The 20007-nt window shown below is 52.0% G+C and overlaps 2 protein-coding genes across 2 annotated transcripts; one reads left to right on the forward strand and one right to left on the reverse strand.

Annotated features, from left to right (window-relative positions):
• Nucleotides 1-75: 75 nt before the first annotated feature.
• Nucleotides 76-1765, reverse strand: LOC130574610 (C-C motif chemokine 4 homolog). Its single transcript, XM_057367936.1, has 3 exons — nt 1520-1765; nt 910-1024; nt 76-455 (listed from the first exon to the last, which is right to left on the reverse strand). The coding sequence occupies exons 1-3, from the start codon at nt 1587-1589 to the stop codon at nt 368-370; spliced, it is 273 nt and encodes a 90-aa protein (XP_057223919.1). The 5' UTR covers nt 1590-1765; the 3' UTR covers nt 76-367.
• Nucleotides 1766-10480: 8715 nt separating this feature from the next.
• LOC130574611 (C-C motif chemokine 4-like) lies at nt 10481-12084 on the forward strand. The gene is made up of 3 exons (XM_057367937.1): nt 10481-10599; nt 11154-11265; nt 11621-12084. The coding sequence occupies exons 1-3, from the start codon at nt 10527-10529 to the stop codon at nt 11706-11708; spliced, it is 273 nt and encodes a 90-aa protein (XP_057223920.1). The 5' UTR covers nt 10481-10526; the 3' UTR covers nt 11709-12084.
• Nucleotides 12085-20007: the final 7923 nt, after the last annotated feature.

The following is a 20007-nucleotide window of genomic DNA, read 5'->3' on the forward strand; positions in this document are numbered from 1 at the left end:
TTTGTCATCCCAAAGGAATGTAAGAGAGGCAAACACAGAAGATTCTTACAAAAATATTTRTTTATTGAGGTCTGAATTGAATCTTATGTCAAAAATACAGTTAATTAAATACAGAAAATATAACCTGAAKCTACATTTTAAAAATATGTATCTATTAAATGAAATTATTTGCTATTTCAGAATTATTGCACCTGATCCCTCCCCTATAAAAAAAAATAAATAGCATAACATTAAGTTGCATTCTGGAATGTTTTCAGTTTCTCAGCTAGCTCTAAATGACATTGAAGCACTTCCGAGGGAYCCCAGCTGGTCCTGCTTGTCCATCCTGTCAGCTGGGGCCACGGAGCAGCTGGATCTGTCCAGGACTTCAGTTCAGCTCCAGCTCATTCACGTACTGCTGCACCCAKTCCTCCGCGGGGTTGGCACAGACTTCCCGGCCCCTCCTGGTGATAAATCTGTGGGGTGCAGAGAGGTCAGATTTTGGTGGGASAACACTGAATGGAGAATCCCAGAACCATGTAATTGTGGAATGGTTTGTGTCGGAAGGCACCTTAAAGCTCATCCAGTTGTACTCCCTGATATAGGCAGGGACACTTTCCACCAGATCTCATTGTTCCAATCCCATCCAGCCTGGCCTGGCACAAGAGCCCTGCCCAAGCCCAGCCTCTCCCAAGGATGAGCAGCTTCATGCTGTGCCCATTTTATCCAGCAGCCACCAGTTTTATCTGCAAAGGGGTAGAGCAGGACCAGCACAAAGCTGTGCTCCAAACATCACCTTGTACTTCTTGTCTCCCCCAGCCTTCATTCTTCTTGTCTCCCCCAGCCTTCATTCCCTGCCTTTGGAAAAGGGGCCTTTCCCCCCCTGGCTTCTCATCCCGAAGCCACCCCCACCCTGGAGGAGGGACTTACACGACAGCAGGCTGGGAACATTGGCTGTTGGTTTCGAAGTAATCCTTCACGAAGCTGCGGGGCAGCTGCCGGGAGATGTAGGAGAAGCAGCAKGATGTCGGTGGGTCAGAACCAACTGTGAAGCACAAAAGACAGTCATGAGCAGTGGCAAGTGATGGGGAACAGGGCAGGGAGCTGGGATCACCCATCCCTGTGTCTAGGGAGCAGGGATGGTGTGGAGGAGAAGAAAAAATATAGGGTCTTTTTTCTTTTTCTTCCTTCAGTTGTTTCCCTACTGGGTTCACYATGAGCTGGCATTGACACAGCCCATGCCACCAGGAAACATCTCCCAGCCCAAACTTGGCCACCCCTAGCCCTCCTCARGGTGCCTACATTTGACCTCTATACAGGGCTGAGGGGGCATGGTTGTGGYTTTACCCTAAAAAGGGAAAAAAATCCTTTAGGCTTTATGCTAGTGGTCTTTGAGATGTGCCTGTCCCACAGCCCTGGAGCACCTGCCAGAAGATGGCCGGACAGGGGAGGGGACCTGGAGTGGAAGTGCTGGCAGAAGGGACTGTCCCACCTCCTGGACTGTCTCCATTTAGGGAGGGTGGGGAGAGCCTGGACTTACGTGGAGCTGCAGAGGTCTGGTAGCAGAAGGCAGCGATGAGGATGGCGAGGACAACCAGAGACACCTTCATGTCGGCAGAGAGGTGGTGGCTGGAGCTGGAGCAGGCAAGGGTAGCTTGGAAGCCTCTGCTGTGTGACACTGACAGTGTCYGCAGCCCCTCAATTTATGGGGCAAGGGGCTGTGCACTGGCTTGCGTAGCATGGTGGAATTTCCACCAGGGTCCACTCATGGTGCAGTCTCGTGATGGAACAGCCCCGGAAGAGAGAAGCTCCCTGCTCGATTCTGTGCCTCCCCAGTGACACAGGATATGAAACAGCCACTGTGACTATTTCTGTTTCTCTCGTGCCTGTCCCTTAGCAAGAAGTTCCTCTGAGGAGGTTCCTGCGTTTGTTAAGTCCCCTGTTACCCAACCTTCCCAGGCAGCTCGGAGGGGAGAGCACATCTGTGCAAGAGCTGTGCTGGAGAKTCCAGGAGCATCAGTGGGATGCTGGTTAGGGAAGAAGAGACTGAAGTCTCCTTYACCATGGACTTGTCCCCTTGCACATCTGCAAAGCCCTTGCTGCCCMAGGGGCAGGAGGTGGGAGCTGTCACCAGTGTCCTGCACATATTCCCATAGCTGGAGGTGGCTCAGGGCATGTCCTGCAGCTGTGACTTTCATGGTGGGCATGAAAGAGGAGTCTCAGAAGCTGAAACACTCAAGTTTCCTCCTCGATTTAAGGGAAGGGGGAGCTGAGATGGGCTRTTTGTTATTTTAAGTACACATTAAATGACAATTTAGATTAGACAGTCAAATTTCAAGGGCTATTGATAGTCTGGGAATGGGGATGCAGAGAGTTGAAAGAAGTGTGGAGACTTGGAACCCTGAAGATGAGGAAGAAGGAGTTCCAGGAGCAGGGTGAGGAAGGAGACACTGCTTCTGAAGATGAGGAGCAAATTAACTGTGGGATGAGAGCCTGGGCACAAACCAGGATGTTGGGAAAAAAAGATTATCCTGTCTCAGCTGATGAAAGAAAATGACATACTGGGGAAGCAGTACAATGTATAGGAGAGACTAAGAGCTCTCTGAGGGCTGGGCGAGGGATGAGACAGGGATGGCTCACTGGGAAGAAGCCATCAGCGTCCATGAGAGAGCCATGGTGGCTCCCTGAGGAGCAGAGGGAAGGCCTGGCAGGGAGGTGATGGGTGCTCTGGGAAGAGCTGAGGGCTCTCCAGCTGTAGTGAGATATTCCTCGAAGGATATCTGTTCTGTACAGGAAGGCAGACATTCCTGAGTAATGTCTCCATTTTGTTATTTTCAAGACATGGTGGAGTGGTGATGCCTTGGCAGACATTTCCTGAAAGCCAGTGGAAGGCTCATGATGTAAAGTGGAGCAACCCAACCTCACCCTGGCACCTCTGCACCCCGACAGTGCTGGGTGCTGATTCAMCCTGGTTCTATTAAAGGTGTCCAGCTACTGCCCCAGGAACTTTGTGTAAATAAAGTGRTGTTTTCCCCATGTCTTTCAGCCCCCCACCAGCTGTGCTGGGTTAGCTCTGTGCAGGGGAACTGCCCTGCTCCAGTGGGCAGAGAGGGGTCCAGAGGACAAGGCACGGGAGAAGCCCCAGACTTGTCCCTCCCATCCTCAGGCAGGCTCCTGCTGGGAGCTGTGCTGGTGTCTCTCACCCAGGCTGGGGAGGGCAGATCTGCCCCATGGAGCAAATGTGACTCTTGCCAAGCTGAGCATCCCCTTCCATGGCTGATCTGGCCCCTTTCCATCCTTCCCTTTGCAAAGAGGCATCTTGCAGGCTCACTCATCAGTCCAGATCCCATTCCCTCACTCTGTCATCTGGCCTGCCCCCAAATATCCTGGGAAGATGAGGAGAGAGCCTGCCTCCAGGGCACCCAGCCAGGCAGGAGATGGGAACCCGGCGTTCCTACGAACGCCAGCTGGGCTGGGAGCGAGCGAGCCTCAGCTCCCTTGGATCCTGTCTGGCTGCTCAGGGAATATCATGGATGCAGGAGTGTGGTTTCCCTCTGAGCTCCTCCCTCTGATTGTGGCTTCAAGCATCTGTGCGTCACGCCTGGAGATCCGGCACCTGCGGCCAAGTGCTCCMGTCCTGTTTCCAAGGCATTGGTGCCAAAACGCGAGGAAATGTTCTGCTAAAAGATGAGTTTCATGAAAACAGAGGRATTAGTTTGGGATCTGCATTGATTATTCAAATGTTTTCAATGAGAGCTTTTCCTTTTCAGTCAGCTGGACACCTCTATGCCTTAATCCCTTTTTCAGCAAGCACATGCCAAATTATTTTGGACTCTCAGGGACTATTTTGTAATTAATATAAGCAAAAATCTCCATTTAGCTGAGTCAGTTTAGGATCAGTTTAGTTTAAGTAATGTGTATTACAGGGGACTAGGAAAGGCTGAAACTTTTCTACTGCTGAGAGCCAAAAATAACCCTAAAGCCAAGTTGTTTGGTTTCTAGAAATCTAATTCTTCCTTAGAAATCTCACAAAAGCTCCTGCTTTGCTAGCTTGTGGCCAGCTGGATAGAGGTGGGAGGTTACAGTCATGCCAGTGATGCCCTGGGATGTTGCAATATGCTCCTAAAAAATGTTTCCTTATCCACTTCCCACGTTCCAGTGCTGATGAAAAGAGAAAGTAATCTCTTATAGCTCTTTGCCTTTTTAGGAAGGGAGCTTGAGTGGTCTCAAATAAGGAACCATTTTCCCTGCGAGGTGCCTTGAGTCATGAAGATGACCATGGAACAGTGGGAAAAGTGATCTGGAGCATCTCTGGGGGGGTTAATTTCAGTACACAGCAAAGTGGTGGTGTAAGAAGGAAACTTTCCCAACAGGTGGTTTCAGAATTCCCAACCCTGCAGGCAGTGATTGGAGTCTGTGGGATTTGCCATCTGAAGGAGTCTGGCTGATGTTGCTCTGTTTTACATAGAGGGATATGATTGAGATTTTCTGTAAGATCCCCMAAAAACCCGGAGAAAGTGCTAAGTAAAGCAAATGCCCAAAATAAATTCAGTGACAGCAGAAATAGGGAAATTCTCCATCTTGAATGAAAGGGGAACCTGGAAAAGCTGGTGAGACTGGCTGATGTAAGTTGCTATTTATAGCAGGATTTAATGCTGAGGACTTGGGATTCACACAGAAAAGGAAGTAAATAAAGATGTCCTAAGTTCAGAAACTGCCCCTAAGCCAAGATCCACCGATCCCTGCAGTGACTCCATCCTGCCCTGCTCCAGCACCGGTCACATTCCTTTAGTGTCCAGAAATTTCACCCCCACCCCCACTGACATTTCTGGAGAAATGTTGGAATTTTGTAGATGATGTCACATCCTGGAACTGGCTCCAGTAAGAACCTGTGCCKGTGGGAGGGACTGGGGACCATCTGTCTCCAGTGTGGTTGGTTCAGGGGAGAGCRCGGCCACCTTGGGCGGTCACCGCTGGCTCATTCCACAGAAAACATTTTGTGTTTCCCTGAAGTTGTGTCACAACAGGAAACTGGTCATAGCTGATAAGAAAATGTGTGTCATGATGAAGGTCCCATCCAGCAAAGGCATTTTATGAAATATTATATTCCAGGGAAAGCTCTTCTTTCTAATGGSTGATGCCTTACATTTTTCCTGGCCTTTCTTTTGAAGCAGAGCAAACCAAAGAGGATGAAGTGTATGGTATTTCAAAGACAATCACAGTGAAATAAAGAAGTCTTGTTGCTCCACACCCCTCTCCATTCTTGGCATGAAAAGAAAAGAAACAGGGAAAGCCCGARTTTTCACAATTTTTGAGCCTTAGGGCTGTGAGGCTGTGTCCCTGGTTCACTGCTGGCTCCAGGGGCTGGGACATACCCAACCCACGCCCTTCAGCATCCCTCAAACCCCAAATGTCTGGGGGGACCAGACAAAGTGTCTCTGCTGGGGCTGTATCCTCTGCCCACCTCACTCAGATCATTGGTGAGTACCCCAGAAAGAGCAAGGAGGACCAGGCTGAAAATTCAGAGCTCTCCTGGCGTGGAAACTAAAAGAGGGTAGAGTTAKAATAGATATGAGGAAGAAATTCTTYCCAGTGAGGATGGTGAGACCCTGGCATAGTGTGCTGGGGSTGCCCCATCCCTGCAGTATCCAAGGCCAGGCTGGACGGGGTTTGGAGCAGCCTGGGACAGTGGAAGGTGTCCCTGCCCATGGCAGGGGRTGGAACAAGATGGTCTTTAAGGTCCCTTCCARCCCAAACCACTCYTAGATTCTATGATTCTGTGAAAACCAAACCTACTTTTAATGAACCCAATGGGCCTTGTCTGCTCATTATACCAAGGAAAAAGAAAAATAAACAAGACTGAAATAGTTTTCATTTTTACTGGAGCTCYTGGAGTTCAGCTTTCTAGGCTTTTTTTGGGTGGGGTGGGTGGAGGTGTCTTCAGGGGCTGATCCCCTTGGGTTAGAACCACAACCTCCCCTGAGAGCAGGGATAGCCTTTAAAATCGTGTCAGGGCCATTGCCACAGCTGGAAAACTTCCCTAATCATGGAATCATGGAATCATTTGGGCTGGGAAAGCCCTCTGAGACATCATCAAGTCCAACCATCCTCCAAGCATTGCCAGGGCCACCACTAACCCAGGTCCCCAAGTGCCACACCCACAGATCTGCTAAACCCCCCCAGGGATGGGCACTATTGGCCCCAGGACGTCCCTGCACAGCTCTGACCCCTCTCTGCAGGCTCCTGTGTCACTGTGGGGAGGTCAGAGCCCCAYGGGAGGTGTGAGCCCCAGTCCCACAGCGAGGTGTGATCTCTGCAGCTGCCAGTAACATCCGTGGTCAGGCACTGTTGTTTACCGGCCTCACTATTTATTTGAGGCTGGAAAACCACTTCCCATGTGTGGGGCTGTTTGGAGGCTGGGGTGCTCAGCAGCATTTCTCTGCAGTGCAGGTCCTGTCCCCTGTGSTGTGGAGGGTTTTGCCACTCCAGATGGGTTTGTGCCCTTCAAAGGGGACATTGTGTGGCTGCCCYGGCCAGCACAGGCTGTGCCTGGCACCCCCATCCCCTGGGAGAGTGGGGAGGGCTCGGGGAGCTTTAGCCCTGCTCACTGATGTGCCACAGTTCCACAGCCTCTGCTTCATCCCTTCGTGGCCCTGCAGCCTCCCCATGTGGGCTCCTGCATCCCCCCAGAGCCTCTACAGCCACAGCATCCCCATCCCTCCACAGCCACAGCATCCCCATCTCTCCACAGCCCCGGGGCTCCTGCCTCCCTCGGCGACTGCACAGGGATGTACAGCCACACCTTGAGACTCGCTGGGCTCAGACTGTGAGTGGGAATAGAGAGACCTGGGCTTGTTCAGGGATCACCTGAGGGATGGGTSTGACCCCCAGAGCACCTCACCTCTGCCCCGGGTGAAGCCTGAAGCCACCAGCATCTCCCAAATGGATCATGGCACTCCCCAAAGCCTGCATTCACTTTGATGGAAAGAGGAGCAAAATGCTCCAGGAAGTGACAGGGATGGAATAATATTCCCTTCTGTGCTCCAAGGTCCTTCAGTGCCAGGGCTGGGATAATGCAGCCCCCACGGGTGACCTGTGCCCCGGGGGAGCACAAAGTSCATCCCCAGCCTGGGGACAGCCCTCACCATCAGCCCTGGGCAAAGCATCCCCATTCCCCAGCCCTGGGTTCTTTCTGACGTGTTGCTCTGGGTGAGGGCAGRATTTCAGGGGAGCTTGAGGGAGTCTGAAAGCCTCTGGACTAATCCTTGTCACTATTTGTATCCCAAGGGGGAGGACTCAGCACCCCCATAACATCCTCCCCTACACTCTTCTCCTTTCAATAATTTTAGCTTTCTATTTCTATCCTGCCCGCACCAAAACAAACCTCATACCCCAGTCGGGTGAGGCTAAAGTGGCAAAGAATGGCTTGTTTCCAGGAATAATAAAGGAAGCGTCAGAGAGGTCAGCTCATGAACACTTAAACTGCAGGAACTGCAATAACAGGGGACTCTGGGATTTGTGAGMTAAGTGAAAACCAGTGGACAGAAGCAGAAAACCGAAACTAGAAACTGGCCCCGAGGTCAGCAGTCAGCAGGGGTGACGGGCTGTGGATCATCCTGGCAGGAGCTCCAGGGGTGACTCAAAGCTGGAGCCCTGCAGATGGGGGGTGGTGCGGTGTCTGTGATGGGGAGGAGGTGCCCCCCCCTTTCCAGGAGACTTCCCGGCACTCTGGGTTAAACAACAGCCCAGCTGACAAAGCAGCTCTGTGGGCACCRCTGGTGACACAACCAAGGGGCTGCAGCTGCAGCAGCTCTTTGCTCCTCCTTCTGCTCCCCCCGCCCCCCCCTCCTCCAGGTCTTCACATTTCGTGATGGTTTCTTTCCTCACACTGATCATCTCAGAGCTTACAGGTGGAGGACAGAGCTGCAGGTCCCATCACAGCCACCACACCTCCCCACATCCCCCTGTGCTCCGTGCACATCATCAGCCTCATGGTTTGTCCTTTGCAAGCAGCAGCTGGGGAGCAGAAGGTGCGAAGTTCCCGTGAGCAAAGCTGTCACTGGCTGGTGACAGCCACAGAGCGCCTTTCTGCAGCCACAGCCTCTGTCACTGCTCCATGCAGTGCTGGCRTTTGTCACTTCCCCGAGCGCACAATCTCATGTGAGTTGCAATAACAGAGGAACATAAAACTCCCACTGTTGGTTTCTGAATGAATTATTTCCATGGCAAAAAGCCATAATTTGGTTTTGCTCAGCAGCAATTTAGTTGAAAGCTGGAGCCAGTTCTTGTTCTGCACGGAGCTGATCAGATTTACCAAAGGATCCTGCCAGAGCTTGCTTCTGGCAAAATCCACCACCTTGCCTGATATTCACATCAGGACTTAGAGAGCCTTTGCTCCCTCTAAAAGTGCACCCTTGGCCACTCTGGTGAGGTCTCTGCTCAGATGAGGATGAGCCAAAAGCGGCAGCACCAGGGAAGTAACGCAGGACAAGATCACGAGGGAAAGGAGGAATGCAAAACAGATCCTCCCCATGGGATAAGTGAGCAGACAATTAACAGCCTCAGGAGCCTCCARCCTTCTTTCTGTCCCTGCCAGGGGYRAGCCAGCTGGTGAAGGGCAGTGCCTCCTTTGCTTCATGTGCAGCTCCAGGGTAGCCAAGCAGGGGGTTTAGACTTCTGGGAGAGAAAATCCAGGCTCAGAAACACAGCCAAAGCATCCTCTCTGTAGTGGAGGGGACTTCTACTATGTGCCCAGAATGTGACATCAGGAAGCCTTGGTCATCCCTCTCTCAAGCTTTTGGGCTGCTGACACTTGAAAACCTTTCCTATGCCAGGCAGGTTCTCCCCCACTTGCTTCTCACCTCTGCCAGAAAATCCATCTTCTACCCAAGGCATCTCTTGTAGGGAGTRGTTGAGGCTGGCAAAATGTCCCAGGCTGTGGCAAACCCCTTCTTCCAGTGAACTGCCTGCTCCCAGGTGAGATCCTGCCCTTTGGGATGCCTGTGACTGCTAAGAGCACACTGATGAAGGGTGGATTAAAGAGAAATGAGAGAGGCTGAGACCAGGATGGACACTGCACTTGGAGGGTTGTGATCTATGGCTAAAGCCCAGCTGGAGGTCAGTCAGCAGCAGGGAAACTCAGGGATCAATACTGGGTAGTCTTTAACAGTTTTTTCTCCTGGCTGATGGGACGAAGGGCACCCTCAGCCAGCTGGCAGGTGACCCAAAGCTGGAGCTGGTAGAAGGGGTTGTCACTCTAGAGGAATGTGCTGCCATCATACAATCATGTAAYGCMTTGGGATCAAAGATATCTCARTTAAAACCCATCCAGTTCCACAGCCCTGCCATGGGCAGGGGCACCTTCCAACAGACCAGGCYGCTCCAAACCCTGTCCAGCCTKGCCCYGGACACTTCCAGGGCTGGGCCAGCCACAGCTTCTCTGGGCAGCCTGTGCCAGGGTCTCACCATCCTCACCTGGAAGAATTTCCTGCTAATATTTAATCTACATCTCCCTTTATTTATTTTTAGTTTAAAGCTGCCCTCTTGTCCTATCCCTGCCAGTCTGTGTGAAATCCAGCGTGACCTTGTCAGGCTGGAGAAGTGGGCAGACRAAAACCTCGTGATGTTCAGGAAGTGCAGAGTCCTGACCTTGGGAAGGARCACCCCCAGACACTGGAATATGGCAGTGCTGACCGGCTGGAAACACTTTGGCACAAAAGGACTGGCGCTCCTGGTGGAAAACAGACTGGACATGAGTCCAGCAAAGGGCCATGGAGATGATGAAGAGACAGGAGCATCTCTTCAAGGAGGAGGTGCTGGGATAGTTCAGACTGGAGAAGACTCAGGGGATTCTTAACRACACATTCTGTGTGTGTGGAGCAAAGTGGATGGAGCCCAACTCTTCTCAGTGGTGGCCACTGACAGGACAAGAGACGAGAAATTCTGTTTAAACACCAGATAAAACTTTATTGCACTCTGAAACAGCCCGCCTGGCCATGGATGAATTGCAGCCTCAGCTCCTCACCAGTGCTGGGGCTGTGGGGAAGGCAGGCAGTGTTTTGGGTGGCACAGAGCCCACGGTGCAGCCACCCCTGAGCTCTGGGGCAGCAGCTCAGCAGCCTCTGGAAAAACAAGGCAGACAATGGCACGAGAGCACTTCTGTGCTCTCTGCTGGGGTTTTTCCCAGASTTGCATTGTGTCAGCCTTTCTTTACACAGCCTCTCAGGGAAACTCCCCCTGGAGTCCAGAGGGACCGTTGTCCTCTTTGTGGTCAGGCCACTTGGCACACTTTAATTTCTCTCTGATATGAATTAAAGTGAAAATGATTGCTGAGTCACTTGTTGCAGTGGGACATATTCCATTCTTTTTCTGTTCCCTCYAATTCCCTTCACTTTCGTCTCATCCTTTTGGAATTTCCAAATCATCCTTTTGGAAATTCCTGCCTCCAGGACTCCCTTTAAAAAGGGGGCTGAATCCAGCTGCTGCACACAGATCTGCATCTTCCAGAGCTTCTGCTCCTGCTCCAATAGCCCTTACCCAACAGAAAGATGAAGGTCTCTGCAGCTGGATTGGCTCTCCTCCTCATTGCAGCCTCTTTCTTCCAAGTTTTCTCTGGCCCAGGTGAGTCCTGCTTTTTCATTTGTGAAGGGAGAACAGATCTGAGCCTTCATTGTTACTTCTCAATTGAGCTCCCCAGCAGATAACTGGGAATTTATCAGCATTTGTGCCACTCTCCATTCTGCCCAGAGATCAGCTGCATGTACCCTGGAATTAGAAAATCATCTATCTATCTATCTATCTATCTATCTATCTATCTATCTATCTATCTATCTATCTATCTATCTATCATCTATCTATCTATCTATCTATCTATCTATCTATCTCTCTATCTATCTATTTATCCATCCATCCATCCATCCAACCATCCTTCCATCCTTCCATGCATCCATGCATCCCCCTGGGGCTCAGAGTTGAGGGATTTTGGCCTCTGTCCTGGGCTGAAGGAGTTGGAAAAGTGAAGCTCTGAGCAATGGCAGGGTGAGAATCTCCCACAGTACTTCAGCACTGCTCGTGGCATCAGAACAGATGATCCCCAGTGTCCCTTTCCAACTTAATTATTTTCTAATTCCAGCACAGCTCTCAGTGCTCACATTGTCTTCCTTTGCCTCTTCCAGCTGGACCTGACCACCCAATCTGCTGYGTCACGTTCACACAGCACAAGCTCCCACGGAGGCTCATCCAGCGCCATTATGTGACCAGCACCAACTGTCCCCAGCTGGCCATCGTGTGAGTGCCAGCCTGTGGGACAGGGCAGTGACAGCCACTGTGGGGGATGGGGTGGGTGACCAGCTCTGCACGGCAAGGGGGTCTGCAGGAACAGAACAGAGGGAGGGYAATCCCAGAGGGAAAGGGCTGGCACAGGGATTGCTGCGATGCTCTTGTGGGGGATTCCCAGGGATTCTCCTGCAGGAGTGGAGGAGGCAGTGTGGGAAAAGGGAAGGAGAGGGRAGCATCACAGCCAGCTGCTGGTTTCCACATCAGAACAGGGGAAAACCTCTTGCAATGCCTGAAGCTGGGATCCAGGCTCTCCTGGGAAGCAGTTCTGTGCAGAGATCTAACATGTCCCATCCCTGTYCCACAGGTTCGTCACAAAGAAAGGCCGCCAGGTCTGTGCTAATCCCAGAGACAYCTGGGTCCAAAGCTACCTGCAAACCTTGAAGCAGAACTGAGCCAAGCAGGGTGGCAAGCGTAGCTGCTGTCATGGACAAGTCACGTTATCCTGAGCTCCAGACACAGAGCAGGACTCTGGGACAACAGGAGATGCAGGAACGTCTGCAGGTGTCCCCAAGGGACTGCTGGAAGGGCACCTTRTGTTGGGGGCTGCTGCTCATCCTTGGCTTGCATGGACCAGGCTGCAGCCCCATCCCTCTGCCTTGCCCACAGGCCATCAGGCTGCTCCTCTGCTGTTGTATTATTTGAAGTTATTTAAGAAATTATCACACTTTTTTTTTCCTGTGGATTATGATATTATTTATAAGGGAGTGACAGGGAGGGTATTTATAGGAGGGTGATCCAGTGTTGGATGATGGGAGACCCTGTTTTATACGAGTGAACTCATAATTCTGGAGAATAAAGAATTTGGACAAAACTTTTGCTTTTTCCCTTTTATGTGCCTCTATGTTCTGTGTTCACCAGAACACACAGAAGATCCCTCTGAGCCATCTGCAGCCTCAACAGGACACATGGAGATGGAAAATGGTTTGAGGCAAACCTGTAAAMTTTCCACACTGCAGACTCAGGACCTCGTTCCCCTGCTGCACACAGCCCCACTCCCCACATCCTCTACAGAATTAGACATGTTTGCACCCACATGTGTGACTTTTACATACATGAATCTTCTCCCCACACTCCCCAGGCACATCCCACGCACTTGCTGCTCTCAGCCCCACACACCCCACCTCAAACTGGTCCCTGGGTGTGCAGTAAGTCACGCTGAGATCAGCAGTGATGCCTGGAGAGGGGCAGGGAGCCCATCTTTTATTCTGCCCACCCCAAGGTGGTTGTTCCTCACTTTCTCACCTGTAAAACAAATGGAAAGGTCCAGYTCTTGCTGCAGGGGTAAAACCAGCAGAAAACCTGCTGCAGTTGTCCTCAGGATGCAGCTTCCCATGGGAACATGAATGGGAAGGAGCAGGTCCCAAGGGTAAAAGCACAGTGCTGGGCAGAGCCTCTCCATGGATATCATGCACTGGRCTCCTTGACACCTGCCTTCTGGGAAGGAATCCCAGAAGGATTTGGGTTGGAAGTGACCTTAAAGCTCACCTCATTCCACCCCTACCATGGGCAGGGACTTCTGCTGGACCATTTTTCTCCAGGCCCCATCCAACCTGCCCTGGAACACTYCCAGGGRWGGGGCAGCCACAGCTTCTCTGGGCAACCTGTGCCAGGGCCTCACCACCCTCACAGGGAAGAATTTCTTCCCAATGTACAATCTAAATTGTYCTCCCTCACTGTAATACTACTCCCCCTTGTCCTACATCAATAGGCCCTGATAAAATTTTGTCCCCATCTTCCTTACAGACCCCTTTCTAGTGCTCCTCAGCACAGTCCAGAGCTGGTCCAGCCTTGCCCACATCCCATTCTTCTTCCTTAAGCAAAAAAGGCTTTCTCTTAGTGTTTATTTTTTTCTCCCTGCAGCTATAGGTCAGATTTGGTAACTCTGAAGTTGGGAAAGCACCTCTGTGTTGTCTTGTGATTTCTCTCTAGTCTTGTGTTTTCCAGGCAGGAAATCTGGCTGCAGGCAACAGGGTCACRGACAGGACACTCAAGGAGGAGCATCCCAGCAAAGGACAGCCCAGCCCAGCACTATTCTGTGTCCCAGGAGATGGGACACAGAGATGAAAATCTGCAGGGAGTGTATCCTGAGTGGGGCTACCCCGCTGAGCTGTGAAACCCTGGAGCAGAGTGGTCACTGTGCAGTAGGGGCAGGTGAAAATCCCAGGAATGGGGTSCTGGGGGTCTCCTCTCCCCCTGAGGATATTCCAGCCCCAAGTATGGTGCTGCAGAGGACCAGCAGTAGCCCCAAATTTTCTCTGCTCTGGAATCCTGAGTGCTGAGAGGGGATGGAGGACACAATGTTTTGGAGAAAGGGAAGTTGAGGGGGCTACTGGGATTTCTGCCATGCCCAGGATGCAGGGACAGGCTCTCAGGGCTGCAGCTGGTTCTTCTCCAAACAGTCCCTGGCTGTGTGCCCAGGCACTTATGGGAATTTCCCTCTCCAGCCTTTCTGGTTTCACTTTCCAGTTGCTGGACTTAYGGAATGTTTCCTTCTCTGCCTGCAGTGGCAGAAGGCATCAGGAGGTCAGAAAACCTTCATGGTTCCAGGGGCAAAGCCCTGGAGAGCCTGGTTCCCTCCGGTCTTTTTGAGAGCGTGAATCTGTGGCTGTTCCCTCTCTCCCAGCTTCACTTGGAGAARCTCTGGGAAGAGGGAGAAGCCATAGAGACCCTCAGTCCTGAGGTCTGCATTGTCTCCCTGCTGGTCCCTGCTCCCTGTCCCATCACAAACAGCCTGGCATGGCTTCTCACTGCCACTCCTGAAGAACTGAGAGTTTGAACTTGGTCTCACAACTCAGYCTCTTCGATTTCTGTGTTTTCAATCTGCAGTGGCCACTTCATCCAAGAATCCTTCCTCCTAAACCCACCCATTTCTGCATCCCATCACTGGTGCTTCCCTGTGGGAACTGGGGGCTGGATGGATCAGTGCTAAGCACGAACACCTTTTGTGTGTCTGCCAAACCCCTGATGGGAACTTGAAGGTTTCTCTGCTTGATCCTTGTTTCTCTCCTGGTTGCTGCTTTTCTTTCCCAGTCCTGCTCTTCTCCAGGTGAGTCCTCCCACCCAGAGCCACAGAATCACTAAGATTGGTAAAGACCTCTAGGATGGTTGAGTTCAGCTATTCCCCCTCCACTGCCAAGGCCACYGCTAACCCCTGTCCCCAAGTGCCACATCCACAGGGCTGTTAAACCCCTCCAGGGATGGGGACTCCACCAGGGCCCTGGGCAGAGGTGATGATGGGCAAAGGRAGGTCAGGAGACACCTAAACATCTGCAGACCACTGGTCCCAGCAGGGCTTGGGGGTGTTTTACAGCCATTTTATCTCACACTGGTTTTCTTGGCCCTAATTACTGGGAGTCATTTGTGGCTGGACATGAGGGGGTCCTGAAGAAATTGCTCCCAGGGATGATGGAGTGGAAAATGCAGGAAACTGTCCTTGGAGGCAAAGACTTGACCTTTCAAGCTGCCAGGTGGGAATACTCTTGTCCAGGGGGTGGTACAAAAACTTCTGAGCTTTTGCTTTAGCCAACTCTGATGGACACAGCCAGAATTATTCCTGTTCCCCACAGAGCTCCAGCACAGGTAGGTGGGCCCAACAGATTTGTTTTCTACCCACAGAGTTATCAGCCAGTTAAAATGTCAAACACAGGCTGATAAAGTGGTTTTACTTTGTTGGTTTTGCTGGGCCCTTTTTTAAACAATTCATGCTTCCTCCTCCAAGCAGCTGCAGAAAAACGGTGAATCAGTGCCTGTMTTGCAATAAACAGTGACAGAGCATCCCCAGAGCTGAGCCTGGCTCAGGCTGCATTCCCAGAGGAATCTGTGCCGGGGATGTGGTCCACCCCCACTTCCATCTCACTGCAGGGACACCCTTGAATTGCCACCCTGAGATTTCCAGKCAACTCTTTGTTAAATCTGCAGTCATAAAGCTCCACCAGCTCCCAGCCTTGGCTATGATATGATGGGGGGGAAGGGCTGAGAGGAAGTTCTGGCTCCAAATCAGCGCAGGAGGTGCTGGAARGTGCTGGAGCTGCTGCTGCTGTAGTGCAGGGATCAGGGAGGCCACGCAGAAGAGAAAGCTTTTAGAGCTAAGGAGGCTGAGGCACTTCCAGCTGGGAAGTTGGGGGTTTTCCCTTACCTCTCCCAAAATAATTTGAGTGGGATCCCCATTTTCCAAACAAAAGAGGGAGCAACAAGAGATGACGCAGGGAGAAAACAACTTTATTCTTTGGCACCAGCACAAAACAGCGGTTTGAGAACAAGGCTGAGCAATGTGGTTCCACAACGAGCATCCTGTAAGTAACCAGAGTACCACTTCCTTCTCTAGGGACAGATCTTACAGCATCTACTGCACCACGACAAAATTCAGCAGGCAAAACTCAGCCTAGGCTTACAGGACAGCACTCAGACTTAATTCCAATCCACAAATAGCTCTGGGAYGAAATCTCCCTCCCATTCTAGCAGTGGACACACAAGGAGGGGCTCAGTTTAGCCACTTCACACAGCCAAGGCACCCCAAGATGGATTTGCAAGGCCAGGAGGTGTTCAGCATCACATCTATTACCCTAAGTGTGTCTGAATTATTGTGGATAAATGACACCTTTGCAAGACAAAATGAATTTTAGGGGTCCCAAGGTGTCTCAGCAGGCCCTGGTGCTCGTCAGGAGTGTTTTGAGGTCTGTGCCAAGCTTTGCAGGGTGGGATGGCAGGATTTCTCAGCTGCCAGGGCTCACTGCAGCTCGAGGCTGTTCACCTACTCCTTCACCCACCTGGCGTCAGGGTTAGCACAGACCTCCTGCTTCTTGCTGGTAACAAACCTGGCAAGGCAGGGGGTCAGGAGTTACAGTCCCGGAAGGGAAAAGGACATGAGGGACTTGGGTCATGTCATTGGATCCCCTCCCACAAACCCTGGAGCATCTGGGAGATGCAGAGCCTGCTAAAACCCAGGGCAGGATCAGGGTCCCCTGGGAGAACCTGCAGTGGTCAGACATTGCTCTCCTCATCCAGTGCACAGGTGAGCCTGCAGGAGGTGTGGAATGTTGTGTGGATTGGGCTCACCAGCTCTGGAAGGTCCTGCTGGCTCCTGACCTCCTTCCCATGCCTTATTCCCAGCACCAGGACAGTGCAAGGAGAAAAAGGGAGCATTTCTTTCTCAGTTGAGGAGGGTGAGGGTTCACACAGCGCATGTGGGACCTGGGTGGCTGCCCCAGGGGTGGTTCCTCACAGCATTCTGCTCCTGGCCCTGTCAGATGTGAAGCCAGGAGCCCAAACGCTGGCAGAGCCTTCCCTCAGGGCCCAGAGCTGGTACTTTGACAGCTGCTGGCTGGGAAAACCTGCTGCTGGTGTAGAAATATTCCTGCACATGGCTCTGGGACAGCTTTCAGGAGGTGTAGCTGAAGCAGCACAAAGTCATGTCAGACCGCACTGGAAGAGATCAGGAAATCCAACCTGAGACCATCACTCAATAAGCTACAAATTCCCAGCTGAGAGCACAGGCAACCACCCTTTAACCAGTCCCTTCTCCTTCTGTTTCCCCTGAAAATTGGTAAGAAATTGCTGTGAACACCAAAGCTTGATAAACAATATTGTTAGGATTGCTTATTTAATGTTTTTACAATCTCTTCCCTTTTACAAACCCTTCCCAGGGTAAAAATCCCTTTGGTTACCCTGGGTCMACTCCTAAAGGCCTGCAACAAAATCAGGGGAGAGGAAACCTGAAAACTTTGATACRAGTAAAATTCATCCTAAGATGAAAGGATGTTAGAAAGGAAGACCAGTACAAATAAATCAGGATAAGTAATTCACACAGATTTCTAACCTTTGCAGCTAACTTTTGCCAGTTCTGGCCCAAAATTACAGGCAGTCAGTGGAAAAGTCCACCTCAGAAGAGCAGAGGGATGCTGTACTCCCATGGAGMAGGAGAAGTCTGATAAAAGAGGGCAGCAGCCAGGATGATGGAGAGGCAGAGCATGGAGATGTTCATCATGGAGAGGGATGAGCTGCAAGGGCAGAGGCACAACCAGAGCAGGTTCCTCCTGTGCCTTTTGTGAGGTGCTGGCTCAGTGCTTGTTTTTTATAGGGACAGTGGCCAGTCAGTCAGATTTGAAGGCAAACATGGRATTTTCAAAGTGTAATAGAGCTGATGTCATGGCACCTTTGCCTCAGGAATACTGAAAAAAATAAAGGAAACAGCTGATCTAGGAAGTACCAGAACAGCTTTGTGTGAGGGGWGGTAAGTCTGAGCAAATCAGCCCCCACTGACGAAGACAGGATATGAAACCACCCTTGAGCAGCAGCTTCACATTTGCATCATCCAAGATGACCCTGCTTATCAAACTCACCTCAGCATCCTCCCCGAAGCACCACGAGGCCCCAGCTCAGTCTCCTTTTAAAAAAAACAGCTTTGGGGGTCAGGGGGGCTCACACTCTCAGACGGAATTTTCAAGTCCAGCTGGGGAGGATCCCTGCTGGGTCTGGGAGATGTCCAGGGTGGGTACAGGGGGTCAGTGAGGGCAKCCTGGAGTCCAGGCTGGCAGCCTTGGCATCATAAAGCACAAAATTCTCAGTGCTGTRCTTCCAGTGTAGGTCCTGTGCCCTCGAAATCCCTCCCAACATTCCCAGAAAGGGCAGGGCTTGACTGGGAACCCCACCTGGATAGACTGACTCTATAAAGAGCATCTTCACCAAGTGGGTTTGGTACAAGGTGGGATGCAGAGGGCAGAGCAGGAGCTTCCCCTGCCCAGGGAATGGAGAGGGACAAAGAGACCCAGTCCTTGGTGCCCACACAGAGTCACGGGGGTCACGRCGTGCTCTGCCACAGGCCCCTGGCATCACCCTTGCCATGACATGATGAGTTYCCCATGATGTCCCAGGGAGCATTTCCCCTTTCCCCACCTCTCTCTTCTCTGTGCCAGCTCACAGCCTGTGGTTCCTCGGGTGTTTTCCAGCCCAGCTGCTGCTCACAAGGCTCCACGAGCTCGTGATCCCGGGATTTCCTCGCTGACCCTCAGGCCCAATGCCATGGCAGGGCTGCAGGGAAGGGCTTCTCTGCTCCCACTCTCTCCCAAACACATCTCATGTGTCTGTGGGGACACTCAGAGCCTCCCCAGTGTCCCCTTCACCATGATGTCCCCATGGTGGGTACTGGGGCTGCAGGAGGGTCTCCAGGGCAGTGCCAGGGACCTCGCTGGAATGGGAAAGAGCCCACGGCTTTTCCAATTCATCCTCTCAGGAGCCATCTGGGTGGTGTCCTGGGGACCCTGGGGACCCTGAAGACTCTTCATGAGCACGAGCTGGAGCTGAACCAAGTGCCTGACACCACGGGGTTGTCACAGACACGTGGTTGTGTCATTTTGSAGTAGCACAGCAATGTGCTGGAGGTACTCAGGCTTTGCAAGGMACAAAAKCTCAGCTGGAATTTGCCAAGGRACATCTCACTGTCAGAGATGGGGAYGTGGATTGTTTATTGTTACTCCCATATTGCATTCCAGAGCTTCAGTCAGACTGGTGGCCTGGCTCATTGGTGTGTGCATTGCTTGTGCCCCAGATCCATGCAGGGTGCAGAGAAAGGCAGTGGGTCTCACCATCATCTCCTCAGCACTGCCCCAAGGCTGATCCCGGGGCTGGGATTTCTCTTTCCAAGGACCAGTGCCTGCAGAAAGTCTGTGCCCCCATCTGCCTTGTCATCTGGCCCCACAAAGGGCTCCAAAAAGCAGCTCCTGTGCGATGCCACATYCCAGCTGCATTTGATGGTGACAGCAACCCCCCTTCCATCAGAGACAGATGCTGTCCTGCCTTGGGATATGTCAATGAACTTGTTTGGTGTTCCCAGACCTGCTGGCAGACGAAGGAACTGTTACTGCCASTGACATAATATGTGACAGGGCCAGATTAAGATCTAAGAAACCACAGAAAGATGCTGATGCTCCCCCAACCGCAAGCAGCCGGAACTCGCGGCTGGTAAAGACAACCGAAACCATGACATCTGTTTATGGTTCTGACAGCGCAGAGTGACGGCGCCTCAGCCCAGCACAGCTCCCCTGCCCTGCTCCTGCCATGCCCAAGGGCTGGCACAATCCTGTAGGATTATCACACAGCACACCCTCGCCCCTCGCTCGGGGGCTTTGCTCCGTGTAGGGTTTTTGAAGGTGCATTCTGCAGCCCTGGCCCCCACAGCAGAGATGCCAGCAGGTTGTATAAATGCCAGGTCATTTGTCGTGGCTCCACCCTTGCTCCAGGCCACTTCTTGCGGAAAGGGACCCTCCCCTCCATTCTTCTCCTCGGCATTCCCCAAAGCTGCCTCTTTTTGCCTTCTCCCTGCAGGGCAGCTCYCCAAGGAAAGGTGTTGGGAGAGGCAGCGGCTGAGATCCACCAGGCACTGCAGAGAAACCTGGGAAGAGATCGTGGCACCAGAGGGAGGGGGGCGGGATGCSCAAAATCTCACTGAGATCCCAGACCAGGTGAGGGACGGGTTGTGGGGGCGACAGTAGTGAAGTGTGGCCTCAGATAGAGACGGGAACTGCACTGGCCACTTTTTGGGAGCTGCATGGGATAAGACAAGGCACAGGGAAGTCTTCCCAGTCTGTGTGCATCGATGCCTGAAAACCGGAGAGATTTTCGCTCTGTCCATTTGCTTCCCCTCCCAACCACGCGCGAGCATCCAAGGAGCACCGGGCCCTCTGCTGTCCTCCGCGG

The sequence above is a fragment of the Malurus melanocephalus genome, unplaced genomic scaffold (assembly GCF_030028575.1).
Source record: "Malurus melanocephalus ecotype Western Australia unplaced genomic scaffold, MMel_1.1 scaffold_86, whole genome shotgun sequence".
In the NCBI taxonomy this organism is placed as follows: domain Eukaryota; kingdom Metazoa; phylum Chordata; class Aves; order Passeriformes; family Maluridae; genus Malurus; species Malurus melanocephalus.